General features: G+C 39.7%; 1 protein-coding gene across 1 annotated transcript in view; it reads right to left on the reverse strand.

Annotated features, from left to right (window-relative positions):
• The window catches only part of LOC150087120 (twitchin-like), a 3,511,780-nt gene that overhangs the window by 1,182,938 nt on the left and 2,308,274 nt on the right, over window positions 1-20,568 (reverse strand). The window contains 1 exon segment of the mRNA XM_090372971.1: window positions 7,896-8,000. Within this exon segment, the coding sequence (XP_090229097.1) occupies window positions 7,896-8,000 (105 nt within the window).

A 20,568-nucleotide genomic window follows, 5' to 3' on the forward strand; every position in this document is an offset into this window, starting at 1 on the left:
CCATGTAGATTGGCGTATATTCTGCATGCTGGATTCTCAATGCTGAATGAATTTGCAGCATGTTCTGTTGGGGAAAGATGTGTTTCCCCATCAATGTGAGTGAAAGGTCGCACAACGGTATGTGATACATCCAAGATGGAGCTGTATGAGTAGCAGCATGTATCAGCTATGGTCAATTTGCCAGTCACTGAGCAAGGAACGCAGGCATATCCCTGTTGATGGGTTTTTAGATGGGTAGGCTCTGTAAAGGTTCTCCCATTTTGGCAAGAAAAGTCCATTTCAAGAAGAGTTGTCTAGTTGCCCTTTGAATTTTACTGCATAGTTTAACAGAAGCATTTGTCTGCATAGATCTAAAGAGGTTTCAGTTGCTTCAGAATATAAGTTCTGAACTGGCAATGAATGGAATGCCCCTAGTGCAAAATGTAGAGAATCTGTTGTAAGGATCAAGCCAACGTAAGGCACTTGGTCTATCAGAGCTGTAGATTACAGATCCATAGTCTAGTCATGACCGAATTAATGCATGATACAAATGCAATAGTGTGTAATGGTTGGCTCCCCATAATGTCCCAGATAGTACTCTTAAGATGTTTAGCTTCTTATGGCAAATAATCTGGAGTTCTTTTATAAGTTCAAGGAAGGTACGTTTTTAGTCTAGAACCACACCAAGAAAGCGGACAAAACGAACCAATGGGATGATTTGATTTTCTAGGTGAAATTCTGGGTCAGGATGTAGGTTATCCTGAGAACCTACATCCTGACTTTTGTGGCGAGAGGCGGAAACCAATTGTTTTGAGACCATTTTACAACTTTCTTAATAGCACCTTGCAACTGTCTTTCTACCTTTTGCATATTAAGCTGTTTGTTTGTTTGTTATTTGGTTTTTAGGAGCATTAGCAACTAAGTCCATAATGCTCCGGGATATGCAGTGGTCATTCCCTGACCTTTCCGCATCCTCCGTATTTGGTGGTGACGGGCTCGCACCCCGGTCTGATCAAGAAGCATGTGCTACGCACTGCTGCTCCTTCCCACCTGGCTACGGAGGTGCCTATCTTGATGCTAAGAAAGCTTCAGGTCCTGATGGTATTTCTCCACTTGTTCCCAAAACCTGTACTCCTGAACTTACTCCTATTCTTTACCGCCTTTTTTCACTTTCTTATTCCAGAGGTGTTTTTCCTTCTGCTTGGAAATTTGCTCATATCCAGCCAGTTCCTAAAAAGAGTGACTAATCCCTCCAATCCAATTATCATTCCATTGCAATTACTCCTACTCTTTCTAAAGTAATGGAGAAATCAATTAACCTCTTAAACTACCTAGAAACCTTCCATCTGATCAATGATCACCAGTATTGATTCCATCAGTGTCAATCCACTGGTGATATCCTGGCTTATGTTACCCATTTATGGACTACTTCAATGGAAAGGTTCGGTGAAACACAAGTAGTTGCTCCTGACATCTCAAATGCTTTTGATTGTGTTTGGCATTAAGGTCTTCTAAACAAGCTTCAGTCTTATGGTTTGCCAATAACCAATTACTAAAAACATAATTACTTATGTTTTTAGTAATTGGTTATCCAGATTTCTCTCTGATCGCTCACTGAGGTTGATGGTAGATGGCTCTTTGTCTTCTAACTTCTCCACTAATGCCAGTGTCCCCCAAGGTTCAGTTATTTCCCCCACTCTTTTCCTCTTGTATATTAATGACCTTCTTCCATTGACTGGAAATCCTATCCATAGTTTTGTTGATGATAGCACATTGCATTCCACTTTCCATTTTGAGAAACCTTGTCCTGCTCAATCAGGTTCAACTTCTCGAAAATCTGCTACCAATTACTTAAATGCCGATCTACAGGTAATTCTCCAGTGGGGCAAAGACAACTTAGTTGATTTCAACCCTTCTAAAACTCAGTCTTGTCTTATATCTCGCAAAAAGGATTCTTCTGCTCCTATGCTTATCTTTAGTGACACTCCGATTTCTAGGCAAAATTATATATCTCTTTTGGGGATTACCCTGACTTCTAATCTCTCTTGGCACAAGCACATTACAAATATTGCTTCCTCTGCATCTAAAAAACTTGGTTTTCTCTTTCTCTCTCGGCGTTACTTTTCTTCCAAACAGCTGCTCACTCTGTATAAATCGCAAATCCACTCTGCCATGGAATATTGTTCCCACATTTGGGGTGGTGCCCCCAAAACCTCTCTCAGGCTTCTTGATTCCATTCAGTAGAGGGCACATAGGTTAATTAATGATTCATCTCTAACAGAGTCTCCCCACTCACTTTCTCATAGACGTACTGTTTTTGCTGCATGCCTCTTCTACAGATACTTCCATGGGCACTGTTCTTCTGAATTGGCTTCTATGATTCCCGCTCTCTCTTTCAAAACAGTCCAAACACGTGCCGCCACCAGCCAACATCCATTCACTGTCCAACTTCAAACACACAGAACCAACTTTTAATCTTCCTCGTTTATTCATTCAACTGCCGTTTTCTGGAACAACCTTCCTTCATACGTATTTCATGAAAATTACAATCTACAGAAGTTCAAGTCCAATGTCAACAAATATCTTCTTTCGTCTTCTCAACCTCCAACCCAAGCACGGTACTAAGTACTATAGGTTCTAATACCTCTCGTGTTTGGGATTCAGATAAAAAAAAAAAACTGGATAGATCCCATCTACCCCGGGTGACTTTTTTATGTTTATCCCCAACAATTTCTCCTCCACTTTCCTCTCAGTTATTACAAAATCATCTAGCTGACTGTCAGAATTTACTTCACCTCTCGCATTCCCCTTGACCAATCTGATTCATCCCTTTCCTTCTAGAGTTTACATAGGTAAAGAACTGTTTTCTGTTTTTCTTTGCATATTTTGCAAATGATTTCTCACAAAATGCCTTTGCCTGCCTAATCACCTTTGTGACTTGGTTACAGACCAGCTTATATCTATCATAGGCTTCCATGTCACCCATTAATTTATATGTATCCCATGCATTTTTCTTCTCTGCCATATGTCTCATTAGTTCATCTGACCTCCATTAAGGCCTAAACTTTTAAACAATAAAACTTTTGAACAATGTAAAGCCTTGTAGCTTCCAAGGTAAGTTCTCTGAATGCTTCCCATTTTGAATTTGCTGTTGGTAACATCATCAGTTGGTCCCACTGTATAGAATTTAAATACTCTCTCAGACCATCGTAGTCGCCTCTATGAAAGCAAAAACTCTTACCTTTACCTCTGTTGGCAGTTACCACTTTGAGTAAATCCCACTTCAGCACACTGTGATCACTGCCACCTAGTGGTTCCTTTATCTGCAGATTCTTAATGCATGAAGAATCACTACTGATAATCAGATCAAGAGTATTACTCCCTCTAGTTGCCTCCCGAACATGATGATGTAGAAAATAATCATCCAATAAATCCAAAAAAGCTTTGCTAGTGTGTGAGTGACCAACCCACAAATTTCAGTCAATATCTGGGAAATTGAAATCCCCCATTATAAGACTCCAGAGAGTCTTATAATGGGGAGTCATTATAAGACTCCCCATTATAAGACTCTCTGGAGTCATTATCTTATATCTCTGGAGTCATTATAAGACTCCAGAGAGTCTTATAATGGGGGATTTAAATTTCCCAGAGAGACCCAAAGATTTACTGGCCCACTCTATTTCCCTGTACAGTTTCTTATTATACTCATCAGAGTCATTAGGCACACTCCTACTCTCAGTTTTGATCTCCCAATGCTTATGTCACACCAAATTGACTTGACACTGCACTGTCCAGCAATGTCGACTGGCTTCACTTCCTTGGATTTTAGATGTTAGCATTAGCATTAGCATTAGTAGAGGCATTTGATGCAAGAAAGCAAGCTTATGCAGCATCAGCCAAAAAAAAAAAAAAAAAAAAAAAAAGTAACATAAATAAATAAAAATAACCACTTCCACTTCACCCCTCTGTTCGTTCGAAATACCTGTCCAGCTGAGCCTTAAACTTATTTAGGCTATCAACTTCCACGACAAGGGATGGAAGTCTGTTCCACCCACCAACCACCCGCTGGCTAAAGGCAAATTTCCGCACATCTATCCTACATCTGTCTTTCCTCAATTTGAATTTATGCCCTCTCAGGTGATTTTTCTGAGCTAGAGGAAGAATCCCATCAGCATTGAGCATGCTCAAACCATTCAAGGCTTTGTACACCTCTATCAGATCACCCCGCCGGTGCCTAGTTTCCAGACACTGTAATTTGCAAAACTTAAGCCTTTCTTCGTAAGAGAACCCCTTTGTCCCATTCACCAATCTAGTTGCCCTTCTCTGTACTCGTTCCAGCAGCTCTACATCCTTCCTGAAATGAGGCCTCCAGGCCTGTATACAGTACTCTAGGTGTGGCCTGACCATTGCCTTATACAAGGGAATAATCACCTCCTTATCCCTGCTAGAAAAATTCCTATATATCATTGACAATACACCATGAGCTACTCTTGCAGCTCGTCTGCACTGCTCAGAGAACTTCATATCTGCCTGCACCACCACCCCCAGGTCCCTTTCATTCTCTACCACTGTCAGTGTAGTACCACAGAGTTGATACGTTGCTCTGGGGTTGCTGTTTCCCATATGTAGTACTTTACATTTGTCAATGTTAAACTTCATTTGCCACCTCGAAGCCCATCTGCTCAACCTTTCCAAATCCTGTTGCAGCAGCATAGTGTCAGTAGTGTCCTTGACAACCCTGCCAACCTTCGTATCGTCTGCAAACTTGGACATTAAGCCTGATATACCATCATCAATATCATTTATAAATACAGAAAACAATAAAGGCCCCAATACTGAACCCTGAGGGACTCCACTAATAACATTAGTCCACGATGAGCAGTGTCCATTGATTACCACTCTCTGTCTTCTCCCCCTCAACCACCCCTTTATCCATAGCAGCAACTTGCCTCCAATGCCACACTGCTCCAATTTGTGCAGCAGTCTTCCATGTGCAACAGTATCAAAAGCCTTTCTAAGATCCAAGTATATAATATCAAAGTTATTCCCTGCATCCAGTCCTTTTGTGACTGCATCATAGTATCCAATCAAATTGGTCAGGCAAGACTTCCCCTTAACAAAACCATGCTGTGTCCTAGCTATAACTGAAGTCTTGTCTAGATGATCCTGCAGTGCTTCTTTCACCAGTGCCTCCATTAATTTTCCGGGAACAGAAGTTAAACTCACAGGTCTATAATTACTTGTGTCAGCCTTTGATCCCCCTTTGTGAAGTTTCTTATGTTTCTTAACTAATAGCATAACCGCTCCTCCTTTCCTATCCTGTCTATCCTTTCTGCACACATTGTACTCCCCAAATTCCAGTTCTGCATTCCTTATATTTGTGTGACACCACTTCTCTATATCCCAACAATATCTGTCTTTGATGTTTTGAGCAATACCTCAAATTCATCTAATTTATTTACCAAACTCCTAGCATGGTGTACACACAAGTATACATGCACCTGTTATTTTTCTTAGCTACCCTAACACAACCCATGTGTTTACTTGTACCACAATGACTCCCAGCAGTCTCTGAAATATCCTGCATCTTGTTTTTCAGGCTGCTGCTCATTCCAATAGAAGCAGTGCAAGAATCACTTTCACCTCTGCCAGTGGCTACTGTTAATCTATTAGTCCATGTATCCCCCCAAGCTAGCAGTTTTCCAACCCACCCAACACTGCCTCGATAGCATCAACAAATATTCTTGCAATCTTTCTATTTAAGAGTATCCCATCCCTGTAGAAGCAGTCTCTCCTGTTAACAAGTACAGACCAGGCTGAAAAAAATTCTACCCCTTGAGCCTTGCACAATCTTTCCAGGGCCGCATTGATCGACAAGGCTCTCATCATATACTCCCTCCTGTCGTATCTGTGCAGAATTGCAGACACTTTCAAATTCAACCCTAATTTACGCCTTTTTTTCAACAGTCACCTGTACTTGTTAAGTAATTCCGCCAGTCTCCTACTCTTAATATAGCATGATGTAGTGTATTCCATCTGGTCCTGCTGCACTGAGTATGGTGGTGGCTAGAGTATGGTGCAATTCTGTCACTGTGAAGGGGAGATAGTGCGGCACTAGATGCTGATTCAACGTTGATGAAATATTTCCCTTGTTTATTTCCCCGTGCCTTGGGTACCTGAAAATGAGGTGTGTAAAATGTTGTGGCTGAGATTTTCATGAACGATTTGCCCAATGCATTTGCAATCTCCACTGGTGTAGTAACATCACAACTGTTTACAGTTGTTATGAGAAGTTTGTTGCGTGGATGTTTTGAGTATATACATCATATTTTGGTCCATATCGTTTTTTTTGTAGTTCTTGTAATTGTGGAGGCAAAACGTCTCCATGCTTCCCTTTTGCTAGTCTGTCTAATACATTTTTATTTTGACCGAGCCTGTTTAAAGTGAACGAGATTTGCAGTTGTTGGAAACTTCCTGAAGATGTTCTATGCTTTGTTCTTTTCTTTTTTAGCCGCGCTGTATTCATTATTCCACCAAAATTTTGAGCGTGCTGATATTTTGTTGGATTGCTTTGGAATCGCTTAGTCTGCGGCCTGTAGTATTTGGTTAGATGTATATTCTGTGGCTAAATTTATGGATGCTTGCTTGACCTGCTTTTCTTCCAGTATTGCTAGTTGTTTATATATATATCCCATTTTGATTTGAAAAATGTTCCATTTGACAGTTCTGTTAGAAAAGTGGGGGAGATGTTTGTATCAATCCAGCATATCACTGGGTAATGGTCACTATTCAGTGGATTGCTATGAATAGTGCATCCAAATAGAGGATATATGGATGCTGGGCATAGTGAGACATCAATAGCTAAAGTAGATCCCATAGGTAAATGCATATAACTGTGTGCGCCATTATCGAGAGTAATCAAATTATGCTTGTCAAGTAACATTTCTATAATTTGTCCATATTTTGAATTCCCCATAACAGATGATGACTATTGAGGTCCCCTAGGATGAAGTAGGGTTGAGGAAGTTGTACCACTAGTTCTTCTAGGTCGGTGTAGCTTATATTTAGGTGTGTACCATTATCAAGATGTACAGTATAGCGAGGCGGCAAGTATAGCGAGATGATAGTCAAGTCAAAATTAACATTGACTCGCACCGCAACTGCCTCGAGGTGTGTTTTTAATGGGAGTTGTTTGGACGGTATTTTAGCGTTAATTATCAATGCCACGCCTCCATGTGCCTGGCTGTTAGGGTTGTGTACAACACAACCCGAACAGCCGGAATTATACAGTTCCGGAGAGAAACAGTTATATGTGGGGTTAGGTTGGTTTCCTGAAGGTAGAAAGTGATCGCATCATATTGTGTGAGGAGATTTTGGATGTCATTTAAATTACTGCAATATCCTCTACAGTACCACTGTTGAAATGTAAGCATTATTTGGGTTTAGTAGAACCCTCGATTTGTTTTCGAGGGGCTGAAGGTTTGTTTTGCTCAGGTTTTCCTTTAACCTTCTTTGGAAAGGGAAAAAGGGGAACATTTTGTTCATGTAATTCATGAACTATTTTATCTTCTGAAAAATTTATCAAATCCCACTAGGATTTTGCTACCTTGGAGGTATTTAAGGTAGAAAGATGAGTCATCTATATAGGAATTTCATCAAAGGTAGATATTTTCAGATGTCTCTCTGATTGTTGATAGTCTGACATTAGTACAAATAAATCATTTATTGTAATCTGCAGAGGAGAAGAGCCAGTAGGCTCTTCCCAGTATTTCTGAACAAGAAATCATGATAGCTTGTTTAATGATGGCCTGTTAAGGAGTGCAGGATAAAGAATCTGCGATATAAAGTGAATAGTTAAGAATAAAGGTATCTATCATATACCTTTAAAAATGTAATTTTGACTTAAAATAACTAACCAGTAACAGGTCTCCCACCATCATGAGCTGGAGGATCCCAATTTAATGAAACAAATGTTGGTCCATAATCCTGTGCTTTTGGCTGACCTGGTGCATCTGGTGTGTCTGTAAGATACATGAATTATCAAGTATTAATAAAGAGAAAAGCATAATTATAATTATAAAAAGATAAAGATATATATATATATATTAAAAAAAGTAATAATTTAAAACTGAAGCATTAGAGGGCCTCCTGTTATTTTTCAGTTTTTCACAGGCAAAATATGCAAAATAAGCAACAGCAAAACATGGAATTCTGGGTATTAAAGGTATATATTAAAGGTTATAAACAAGTAACAATGTCTTAAGGGGCTTGTTCAGTAAGTTGTGCTATCATGATGTAGTATATTCCATCTGGTCCTGAGGCACTGAGTTTGGTGGTGGCTAAAGCATGGTGCAATTCTGTCATTCTGAAGGTGCTGATTCGAAGTTGATGAAATGTTTCTCAGCATGTGCCTTGTGTACTGAAAATGAGGTGAGTAAGATGTGGCTGAGATTTTCACAAATGATTTGCCCAATGCATTTGCAATCTCCACTGGTGTAGTAACATCACAACCGTTTACAGTTGTTATGGGAAGTTTGATGCGTGGATGTTTTGAGTATATACATCATATTTTGGTTCATATCATTTTTTTTGTAGTTCTTGTAATTTTGGAGGCAAAACGTCTCCATGTTTCCCTTTTGCTAGTCTGTCTAATATGTTTTGCTTTTGGCTGAGCCTGTTTAAAGTGGATGAGATTTGCAGTTGTTGGAAACTTCCTGAAGATGTTCCGTGCTTTGTTCTTTTCTTTTTTAGCCGCGCTGTATTCATTATTCCACCAAAATTTTGAGCGTGCTGATATTTTGTTGGATTGTTTTGGTATTGTTTGGTCTGTTGCCTGCAGTATTTGGTTAGATATATCTTCTGTGGCTAAGTCTAAAGATATATGCTGGACCTGCTTTTTTTCCAATATTGTTAGATGTTTATATATATATATATCCCAATTGCTGAATACGATCTACCTGCCAACCCACAATGGACCAGCATGGCAGATTATGGTCTATTTTTCTCAATGAATTGTTGAAGAGGCTTCCATCCTGCAGTGGATTGATAATGGCTACAACTTACTTACTTCTTATATCTCAATTCACTTTGAAAAAGCTCCTTTGACAGTTCTGTTAGAAAAGTGGGGTGGGGGGATGTTTTTATCAATTCGGCATGTCACTGGGTAATGGTCACTACCCAGTGGATTGCTATGAATAGTCCATCCAAATAGAGGCTATATGGATGCTGGCATAGTGCGATATGAATAGTTGAATTTTTTCTAGGTCGATGTAGCATATATTTAGATTAGGCAGCAAGTATAGCGAGATGATAGTCAAGTCAAAATTAACATTGACTCGACTGCAACTGCCTCAAGGTTTGTGTTTAATGGGAATGGTCTGGAGGGTATTTGACCATCGATTATGCCACACCTCCATGTGCCTGATTGTTAGGGTTGTGTGCAACACAATCTTGCCGATGAATTATATAGATCTGGAGAGAAACAGTTACGTCTGGGGTTAAGTTCGTTTCCTGAAGGCAGAAAGCGATAGGATCATACTGTGTGAGGAGATCTTGGATGTCATTTAAATTACTGTGATATCCTCTACAGTTCCAGTGCAGAAATGTAAGCATTATTTGGGTTTAGTAGAACCCTTGATTTGTTCTCGAGGGGTTAAAGGTTTGTTTCAATCAGGTTTCCCTTTCTGCTTCTTTGGAAAGTATGGTTTTATAGTGTCCATATGCTCGTCAGTGAATAGTTATAGTACGTGCTCATCTTGCTGTGAGCTATCTTCTAACTCCATGCAATCTGTTTTATGGCTTTACTTTGTTTGCTAGTCATTTGGTTTACTGGTATGGTGGCCAATACTGACCTTGCCGAATGAGATAGCAATTTGCTTGGTGGTATGGTTACCATCGTTTGGGTTGCAATTGATATATGTCTTTTGGTTGCTTGAGCATAGGTTGGATTATTAGTATTCAGGGCTAGTAAAGATTTTTTGGCGTCTTGGTAGGTGACATTGTGTTCTGTTTTGTATTGCTGTATAAGTTTTTTACATTTCCAAAGGACACACTCCTTTGAAAATGCCGGATGTGCTTCTCTGTAATTTGGACAACTAGGTGTTGTAGCTGTGCATTCAATGTTTGTGTGCACAGTGGAGCCACATGCGCCACAGGCAGCTGCTCCTCTGCAGATTTTTTGTGAGTGCCCAAGCGTCTAGCACTTGTAGCAGCATAAAGGGTTTGGAATATACGTTTTAACACGACAATTAAGATAACCTGCTTTGATCGCCGTTGGTGGTTTTGGGTTATTGAAAGTGAGTATTATGTTCTGAGTAGGAACTAGTATGCAGTCTTTTTTTGTCATTATTATTCTTAAATTGATTACACATTGAGCTTGTAGTTCTTAGTTCTTGTTTCAGCTCTACATCAGACATGTTCATGAGGTCCCATTCGGTAATGATACCTCTTGATGTGTTAGCATTAGCATTAGTAGAGAAAGAAAGCAAGCTTATGCAGCATCAGCCCAAAAAAAAAAAAAAAAAAAAAAAAAAATCCGATTTCACCCCTTCATTCATTCCAAATACCTGTCCACCTCAGTCTTAAATTTATTTAGGGTATCAACTTCCACAACAAAAGATAGAAGTTTGTTTCACCAATAAACTACCAGCTGGCTAAAGGCAAACTTCTGCACATCTATCCTACAACTGTCTTTCCTCAATTTGAATTTATGCCCTGTCAGGTGATTATTTTGAGCAAGAGGAAGAATCCCATCAGCAGTGAGAATGCTCACACCATTCAAGGCTTTATACACCTCTATCAGATCACCTCGCAGGTGCCTGGTCTCCAAACACTGTAATCTGCAAAACTTAAGCCTTTCTTCACAAGAGCAACCCTTTGTTCCATTCACTAATCTTGTTTCCCTTCTGTGTACTCATTCCAACAGCTCCACATCCTTCTTAAAATGAGGGCTCCAGACCAGTATACAGTACTCAAGGTGTGGCATAACCATCGTCTTATACAAGGGGATAATCACCTTCTTATCCCTGCTAGAAAAATTCATGTATATCATTGACAAGACACCATGAGCTACTTTTGCAAATCTCTGCACTGCTCAGAAAACTTAATATCTGCGTGCAAGATTACTCCCAGGTCCTTTTCATTCTCTACCACTGTCAGTGTAGTACCACACAGTTGATACGTTACACTGGGGTTACTGCTTCCCATATGTAGTACTTTACATTTGTCAATGTTAAACTTCATTTTCCACCTCTTAGCCCATCTGGTCAACTTTTCTAGATCCTGTTGCACCAGCATATTGTCATTAGTGACATTAACAACTCTGCCAACCTTCATGTCATCTGCGAACTTGGACATTAAGCCTGATATACCATCATCAATATCATTTATAAATACAGAAAACAACAATGGATCCAACATTGAACCATGAGGGACTCCACTAATAACATTAGTCCACGAAGATCAGTGTTCATTGATTACCACTGTCTGTCTTTTCTCACTCAACCATAACTTTATCCATAGCAGAAATTTGCCTCCAATGCCTCACTGCTCCAATTTGTGCAGCAGTCTTACATGTGCAACAGTATCAAAAGCCTTTCTAAGACCCAAATATATGATATCAAAGTTATTCCCTGCATCCAGTTGCTTTGTGACCACATCATAGTATACAACCAAATTGGTCAGACAAGACTTCCCCTTAACAAAACCATGCTGTATCCGAGATATAACTGAAGTCTTGTCTAGATGATCCTGCTGTGCTTTTTTAACTAGTGCTTCCATTAATTTCCCTGGAACAGAAGTTAAACTAACAGGTATATAATTACTTGTGTTAGTCTTTTATTCTCCTTTGTGAATTGATGTCACATTTGCCCATCTCCAGACCATGGGTACCTCCCCTGAATCCAAGGAAGCTCTCATAATTATGGCTAAGGGTTTGCTTACTTCCTTTGCCGCCTTGTTTAATATAATTGGATAGATCCCATCCACCCCAGGTTCCTTTCTTATGTTTATCTTCAACAATTTCTCCTCCACTTTCCTCGCAGTTATTACGAAATCATTTAGCTCACTGCCAGAGTTTAGTTCACCTCTGACATTCCCCTCCCTGAATAACTGCTCATGTGTGAATGTAGATGCAAAATACTCATTTAGTTTGTTAGCCACCTGAGCAGTACCATCAACAATTGAACCATCGGTATCCAGTGGACCAATCTGATTCATCCCCTTCCTTCTAGAGTTTACATAGATAAGGAATTATTTGCTGTTTTTCTTTGCATCCTTTGCCAAAGATTTCTCATAATCTGCCTTTGCTTGCCTAACCTCCTTTGTGACTTGGTTACAGACCAGCTTATATCTATCATAAGCTTCCATGTCACCAATTAATTTATATGTATCCCATGCATTTTTCTGCTCTGCGACATGTCCAATTAGTTCATCTAACATCCATTTAGGCCTAAATCTTGAACAATATTTCTTAGTTGGTATGTAAAGGCTAGTAGCTTCCAAGATTACTTCCTTGAATGCTCTCCATTTAGAATTTGCTGTTGGTAACATCATCAGTTGGTCCCACTGTATAGAATTTAAATACTGTCTCAGACCTCTGTAGTCGCCTTTATGAAAGCAAAAACCTTTCCCTTTACCCTTGATGGTAGTTACCTCTTTGAGTAAATCCCACTTCAGAACACTGTGATCACTGCCACCTAGTGGTTCCTTTATCTGCAGATTCTTAATGCATGAAGAATCATTAGTGATAATCAGATCATGAGTATTACTCCCTCTAGTTGCCTACCGAACATGCTGAGGTAGAAAACAATCTTCCAATAAATCCACAAAAGCCTTGCTAGTGACAAGCCTTAGTGAGTGACCAACCCACAAATTCCAGTCAATATCCGGGAAATTAAAATCCCCCATTATAAGACTCTCTAATTTACTGGCCCCTCTGTATTTCCCTGTAGTTTTTTGTTATACTCATCAGAGTCATTAGGCATATAACACACTCCTCTCAATTTTGATTTCTCAGTGCTTGTGTTCAGGGAAACCATGTGGTGAAATGGTAACAGAAGTTCCACCAAAAGTTTTAATTTTAGTAGTTTAACAATTTCTAGTGTCAGACTGTTGAATAGTGGCAACTTCAACCAGTAAGTCTCCTAATCTTAAGGGATGAACTGTCTTGGGAGTACCTATTATGCTTTCTAGGCATTTCTGCACTAGAACTGGCATGAGTTTGCCCATAGGTTGTTCTTCAGTTGAGTGAATGATAAGGAAGGTGGGAGTTCTGATTTTGGCTACATCAGTCTTTTGATGTTTACCTGCAACAAAATCAGGCTCTGACTGTTTTCGTCCTGTAAGAGTCTCATCTATGCACCCAGTGGATTTCTAGGTTCTAGGAACTGGTTGTTCCATTTTGCCCTGGAAGGGAGAGCTCTTTCCCTCTAGGTTGCCGACCCCTACCATACGGAGTCAAAAGCAGTGCCACCTTTGTGACCAAGCGGTAGTGGGTTAGTAATAAAACAAAAAATTAAGAGAAGAAAGAAAGGTTGCTTCTCCTTCTGATCTAGTAATGTGCTTTCTTTACTGAATGAATTGAGTGTTAATGTAATGCTGAAAATAAGGAAATGATTTTATTTCACCAAGAAAGAGTGCTAATTTAATTGCAAAGATACTTGATCACAAAATTGCTTGGCACCAGGGGCCACTTAAGACAGATCCTTGTAGTACCCCCCCCTCCTCCTCTTGACAAAAGGGCTGAGAAAGGGTGGATTCTATATGAACTTGGATATGACAGTGTGGGATAAAAGATTTTTAATAAAGATGGGAAGGTGACCTCTGAGACCAAGGTTGTAAAGGTCTTTTAAAATACCAAATCTCCAAGTTGTGTTGAATGCTTTTTCCATGTCAAACAAGATGGACACTAAGCATTCTCTTTTTATGAAATCATCTCGGATAGATGTTTCCAGTCTAATTAAGTGGTCCAATGTGGATCTGTTTCTTTGGAAGCCACACTGAAAGTGGGAGAGAAGGTTCTTCGATTCTAATTACCATAAGAGACGAGCATTGACCATTCTCTCCAATATTTTGCACAGACAGCTGCAACAGGACAATAATTTTTCAGAGATTTAGGATCCTTTCCTGGCTTGGCAAAGGCAAGAATAGTTGCCTTGTGCCAGGTATTCGGAAATTGCTCTTCAACAAAGATTCTGTTGTACAAGAAGAGCAGAAGGTCCATGGATTTTGGTGAAAGGTGTTTGATCATTTCATAATGGATGTCATCTGGTCCAACAGCAGTAGCCTTTGTACAAGCAAGTGCTGTTTTCAGCTCGTGGATAGTAAATGGCCCATTATATGGGTGGGAAACCCTTTGATGTAAACTTAAGGGCCTGTATTTCAGTGTTGTGCTTAAGGACCAGAAACTCTGGGGATTAATATTATGTTGCAGAGATGTTAGAAAATGTTTCCCCAAGAGCATTGGCTATTGCAGTAGAGCCTGCAATAGCACATCCATTATATTCCAGGACAGATGAGGGGTGTGCTGTGTACTTTCCTTTCATTTTCTGGATTTTTTTCCCAGACCACCTTAGCGCTGGTCGTTTCGGTAATAGATGATATGAAACGGATCCATGATTCCTTTTGATTATGATGGCAGATGTAGCATGTTTTAGCTCATGCATGTTTAAAGGCTAACAGGTTGGCCATGGCAGGATATCTTCAAAATATCTCCCAAGCTTTTTCCTGAGCCTTTTTTGCTGCTGTGCATTCAGAATTCCACCATGATTTTGAAAAAGGAGAAAACCTGTTGGACGTTTTTGGAATTGCAGATGCATGTATGATATTTTCTATGATATACATAACTGCATTATTGATAGGCTCCTGGCTGACTGAGATGATGTCAGAATATGTGAGTTGTTGAAAGGCATGCCAGTCAGTCTGACCAAGCTTCCACAGCAGTAACCTAACAAGAAGACATGGACTCCCATTAATTAGCATGGTTATCATGGAGAAGTGATCGCTTCCATATCGATTCTCCTCCACTTCCCAAGTAAGGGAAAGGAGATAGTAAGATCTCCCTTCCCTTAGAGCAGATAGAAAGATTGATCGAAAGAGAACGTAAGGGTAAGCGTGTGGAAAAAGGTGTTTGTTCCCACATTTAGAAAGGAGAGGTCATTGTCCGTGAGCATAGGCTCTATGACTCAACCCTTTCCATTGATGTTAGCCCTACCCCAGAGGGTGTTATGTCCATTAAAACCCCAAAGGAGTAAGAAAGGGGGAGGCAACTGCATTACAAGGTCATCAAGGTCTTTCCAGGAGATGTCAGTCCCAGGTGGCAAATATATAGAGCAGACAGTTAGCAAAACCCTGCTGTTATTCGAATTGCTACAGCCTCTCTGCTGGTTGTAAGTCACAGAGGCCGAAAAGGGGTATGGTTGCCCACAAGGATTGTGACTCCTCCATGAGTGGGCCATCCTCAATTCTATCCTTGCAAATGAGAGTAACATTACACATCCTGGGGTCATCATTTCCCTTTAGGTAAGTCTCCTGTAAGCAAAAGCAAGATGGTTTGTGCTTTTTCAAGAGTGCCTTGATGCCTCCTGCATTTTGCTGGAATCCACAACAATTCCACTGTAGGAATTTAGCCATTATTTTGGCTTGATGAGCCAAAATAATGGCTAAATCAGGCAGTTTCCGAGGTGCTGAGGGCTTACTTTTGTTAGTCTTGGATTTATCTTGTCTGGGGAAGTATGGACGCTGTCCTATGTCCATTTCCCACCCAGCAAAGAGTTCCAAGATGGAATCATCTAGTACCTCCTTCTCCTTGACTTCCATGTTTTCTTGGGTACTAGGGGTACTTCAACTTTCTTCGTCTTTTCTTTGGCAATTGCTTTTATTACTTGTGGAGCATTAGGAGGTACTGATATGGAAGTGGCAGCTGATTGATCTTTCTGTACAGGTTTTTGTGAGCTTAGGAGGTAACGTGCGATGGGAATGAATGATTCTATTGGAGGAATGGTTATGTCCATCTGAGTTCCAATGGAATATTGCCCTGTTACCTACTGGGCATATGTGGGTTTGTTGATATTTATAGGTTTAACTGTTTTCCATGCCTCCTGATATGATATGGTCAGCCTGCCTTCAGCCATTGAATTTCTTTTTCTTCTTTCCACCTCTGGCATGCTCGTGAGTAGGCTGGATGTTCTCCCTGGCTGTTAATGCAAGTGGGTTTAGTGGCTGAACATGATGTTGTTTCGTGGTCCTTTGCACATTGAGCACATGAAGGACTTCGTGGCAGGCCATTTGAGAATATTCGCATTTCTGGCACCGAAAACATCGGACAGTTGCACTGGAAAGTTGATGTATCCAGCTTTAATCTCATTAGGAGATGTCAGTGAGTTGAAAGCCAGGATTATGTTTCTAGTTTTAACAAGTTTCCCATCCCTAAGTGCATTAATCCTCTTAACAGCAATCACTCCCTGTGGTTTCAGTTCAGAGCAGATTTTCTCCTCAGTAACGTTGAGAAGGTCCCACTCTGAAATGACACCTCTCGATGAGTTCAGTGTTCTGTGTAGTTTCACTATTGGTATTCCTCCGATTAATGTTGCTCGGAGTAGCTACTGAGACTGCCTATCATTTTTTGATTCTTTAAGAGGTCCCCAGAATGAGGCCTCTTAACAGATTTAGGGGAACCTGCTAACCCATTTAACCCTTTCTGTATAAAAAAGTGTGACATTTTATCAATTGGTTTCTCACTGGTTGAGTGAATAATTAAAAAACCTTGGAACAGGCCATGATGGTATTTCCATTCGCTGTCTCTTTACAGCAATAGCGCTGTCTGTCTCTCCATTTGTATTTGCAGATAGGGACTGCATTGCGGCCCTGAAGAAATAAGTTTATCAGGATGCATATTATTTTTGTATTGATTCAATGCCTGGGCTCCCCACCCACCACAGAATCTAAAGGGACACCCACTACCTGGTAAGTAATAAATGCCCTCAGGAGTGGGATGCCAGGACTACCCAGACATCCTACCCACACCGACGCCAGCCTGAATCCTGTCCCTCGGACCACGATGGTAGGGGCATGGCATTGACTCAGTTGACTCTCACAGGCGAGGCTAATAGTCGATAGATCCTAGCTGGGCCTTCCAGGACTACCCATCTTGTTGAAGCAGGGGCCAAAATGGTGTATTGAAGCTGGGCCCCTCAATCACCAGGATCACCTTTCCGAATTTCCACGGGTCACAGTGCACAGCAAACACGCTGGATTCCACCGATGTTAGCCTGGAACCTAGGCTGTGGGTATTTGATCCATTTGATGCTAATCTGGGGGACCAGCAGCATTACTGGGAGGTCCCATCACCATGTACAAGTGCCCATGTCGAGGGGAAGGGTGGTTGAGTGGAAGACAGAGTGGTAATCAATGGACATTGCTCTTCATGAACTAATGTTATTAGTGGTGCCCCCCAGGGTTCGATGTTAGGCCCATTATGGTTTCTATATTTACCAATGATACTGATGAAGGTAGTGGTGTAGATGTTTAGCAGCACAAGGGCAACTTCGGACAAAATGTGCCTATTCTAATATTTGGAAAGGTGCTGGAAATTTGCTTTATTTGACTTTAGAAATGTTTGTATAGTCTGTTTCTTTCTTCTTTTTTTTTATTTGACTTTAGAAATGTTCATATAGTCTGGTTTGTTTTTTTATTTGACTTTAGTTCATATAGTCTGGTTTGTTTAACGTAAACAAAGAGCTCATCCAGGTTAGCATTATTCCCCAATAGATGGGTTAGTGATAAGGGTTCTTGCATTTGTGTCAGAGAGTGGAAAGTATATTTCTGATGTGGGAGTAATACGAACAGCCTAAGAGGATATGTTGAACTGTAAGTTGTGACGAACAATACATGCATTTGGGAGGCTTATCACTCATGAACAGGAACAGGTGGGTCAGGTGTGTGTGTGTATGCGTAATCTTGCTTTTAAATGCCTGTTTTGCCTGAAGCTGGAGTTCCATAGTTGTTGTTCACGTTTAATTTCGAATTCATATGTCTTCCAAATGTTTAACCACCAGTCTCTACAGTTGTTGTTGTTATTTGGTTTTTAGGAGCATTAGCAACTAAGGCCATATTGCTCCGGGGATATGTGGTGATCATTCCCTGACCTTTCCACATCCTCCGTATTTGGTGGCTCATAGGCTCGAACTCCGGTCTAATCAAGAAGAATGTGCTATGCACTGCTGCTCCTGCCCACCTGGCTACAGAGGCACCCCAGTCTCTACAGATATGCTGGATATGCAGTAGGAAATCTATATAGGGAAATTGGTAAGCTGGAGGTGTGCTGTTGTTTAGATGTTTGGCTGCCTAGTCTGCTGTTTCATTACCTGCAATGCCAGCATACCCTGGAATCCAACAGATGCTTACAGTATGATTCATATTCTGCAAATGATTTAGACAAGACCAGATTTCTTTTACTAAGGGATGTGGGGTTGAGAATTTATTACTTATTGCAGACAGTGCACTCATGGAGTCTGTATATATTAAACCATTAGTGTTGAGACAGATATTGATATTGTCTATAGCTAGCTGGATTGCATACAGTTCTGCAGTATAACTGCTACATTCAGCCAGGGAGATACAGATACTGTGAATGAGGGAAAAACTGCTGCTTGGTAAATGGCATGATATGGCAAGGTCGTCAGCACACAAATATATTTCTACAGTTTTGGAAGTATTCTGCATCATGATGTTTAGCCTAATTGCAAAGAGGGTGGCACAAAGTATGGATGCTTGGGGCACCCCTTCTTCTTGGATAAAAAAAAAAAAAAAAAACTTGAAAGTACATTCGGATGACAAACTCGAAATATTCTGCACTTAAGAAAATTCTGAATGAATTGTGGTAGTGTCCTCTCAATATTAGAGAATAGAGTTCTCAAAAGAATGTCATACCTCCATGTTGTTTCGAAAGCCTTTTCGATATCTAGGCTGACCATTACTATATGTTCATGTTTAACACATGCATTGAGAATATTGGTTCCAGCTCTTACATAAGATCCAAGCAGGATCTGATTTGTCAGAAACCATACTGGTTGCTATTTAACAGCATTTTACTTTCAATGGTCCATTTTTAGACTGCTGTGTATCTTTTTGATTTAGTGCAGTGATGTCCACCCAACGGCCTGCGAATAATTTTATATGGTGTGCCCAGCCAAGAAAATGGCTACTCTGTTCGGATCAACATATGTTTGTGAGCAAATTGTTTCACGCATGATGCCAATCAACATTTAAAAAGAAATAGAATAACAAATGTTCATCTTCATTCTATATTGAGAATTGCAAATTTTCACCAAATTTTGAACGATTATCTAAAAATATCCAGCTTCAATTATCTCATTAAATGCTGTTTTGTTCGGTAAATGTTATTGTGTATTGTACTTAAAAATATGTCCGAATATTTTCAATTTTAGGTGTATCATTATATTTATTTATTCATCTTAATATTGAAAAGCAGAGATCCTTTTCAGGTAGTAAATTTTCTAAAGTGAGCATTTAAAAGCAAAAGGTATTTAAAAAAAAAAAAAAAGCAAGTCATGTTTATAATTTGAATAAAGTCTAAAAAATAAATCACTGACAGATTTATTGCATATAAAACTGTGGGGAATTTGCATTTTTTTTATATAGCCTGAAAATAAAAAACAGTAACGTGAGAATAGAAATTTTCCTTTTTACACATAACAAAATATGGAAAATGTAACTACTCATTTTTCTTGAATCACACAGTGAGGCCCATGAAACAAATCTAACTTTAAATATGGTCCCTCTACGGGAAAACGTTGAACACCACTGATCTAATGTTTAACCCAGACAGCTAGTGAGAGAAATTGGTCAGTAGTTTTATGGAAATGACTGATCCTTTCCTGATTTTGGGAAAGCAAGAAAGAGAGTGATGCCATGAGAAAGGATAAACACATTCAAGAAATATCTGATTACAGAATACTAATAATAAGTTTAAGACCATATTACTTAAATGTTTTAGCATTGTATAGTAGATTCCATCCGGTCCTGCTGCACTGTTTGCTGTTCTGTTTAGAGCTTCTTGGAGTTCAGTTGAAGATGAAAGGCTAATTATAAGGAAAAGATTGTATGGTATTAAAATTTATTTTATGCTTTTCTGCTGATAATTTTATTTTCAGGAAAGAATTGTCATATGCAGATGCTGCTGATATTTGATTCTTAATCCAGACTTAATCCATTTTATCCTTTCTTATATCAAGACTGGAGCAGAAAAAGGAATGCATTCATTATTTAGTTGTTGGATTTTCTTCCATATTAGCCAACTGCTGGTGTTCTTTGTGATGGTCTGGCAAATTTTATCCAGGAGTTATTTATTTATTTTTTTTTTTTTGGCTTTTCTTCTGATTTCTTATGCTTTTGCCTTTTGTTTTTTATATAATATTAGCATTAGTTGAGGCATATGATGCAAGAAAGCAAGCTTATAAAGCATCAGCTAAAAAAAAATACCTTTCCATTTCACCCATCTGGTCACTCCAAATGTTTGTCTAGTTCAGCCTTAAATTTATTTAAGCTCTTAATTTCCAAAACACCAGATGG

Source organism: Mastigoproctus giganteus, chromosome 4, assembly GCF_048544385.1.
Source record: "Mastigoproctus giganteus isolate SK-2022 chromosome 4, ASM4854438v1, whole genome shotgun sequence".
Lineage (NCBI taxonomy): Eukaryota > Metazoa > Arthropoda > Arachnida > Uropygi > Thelyphonidae > Mastigoproctus > Mastigoproctus giganteus.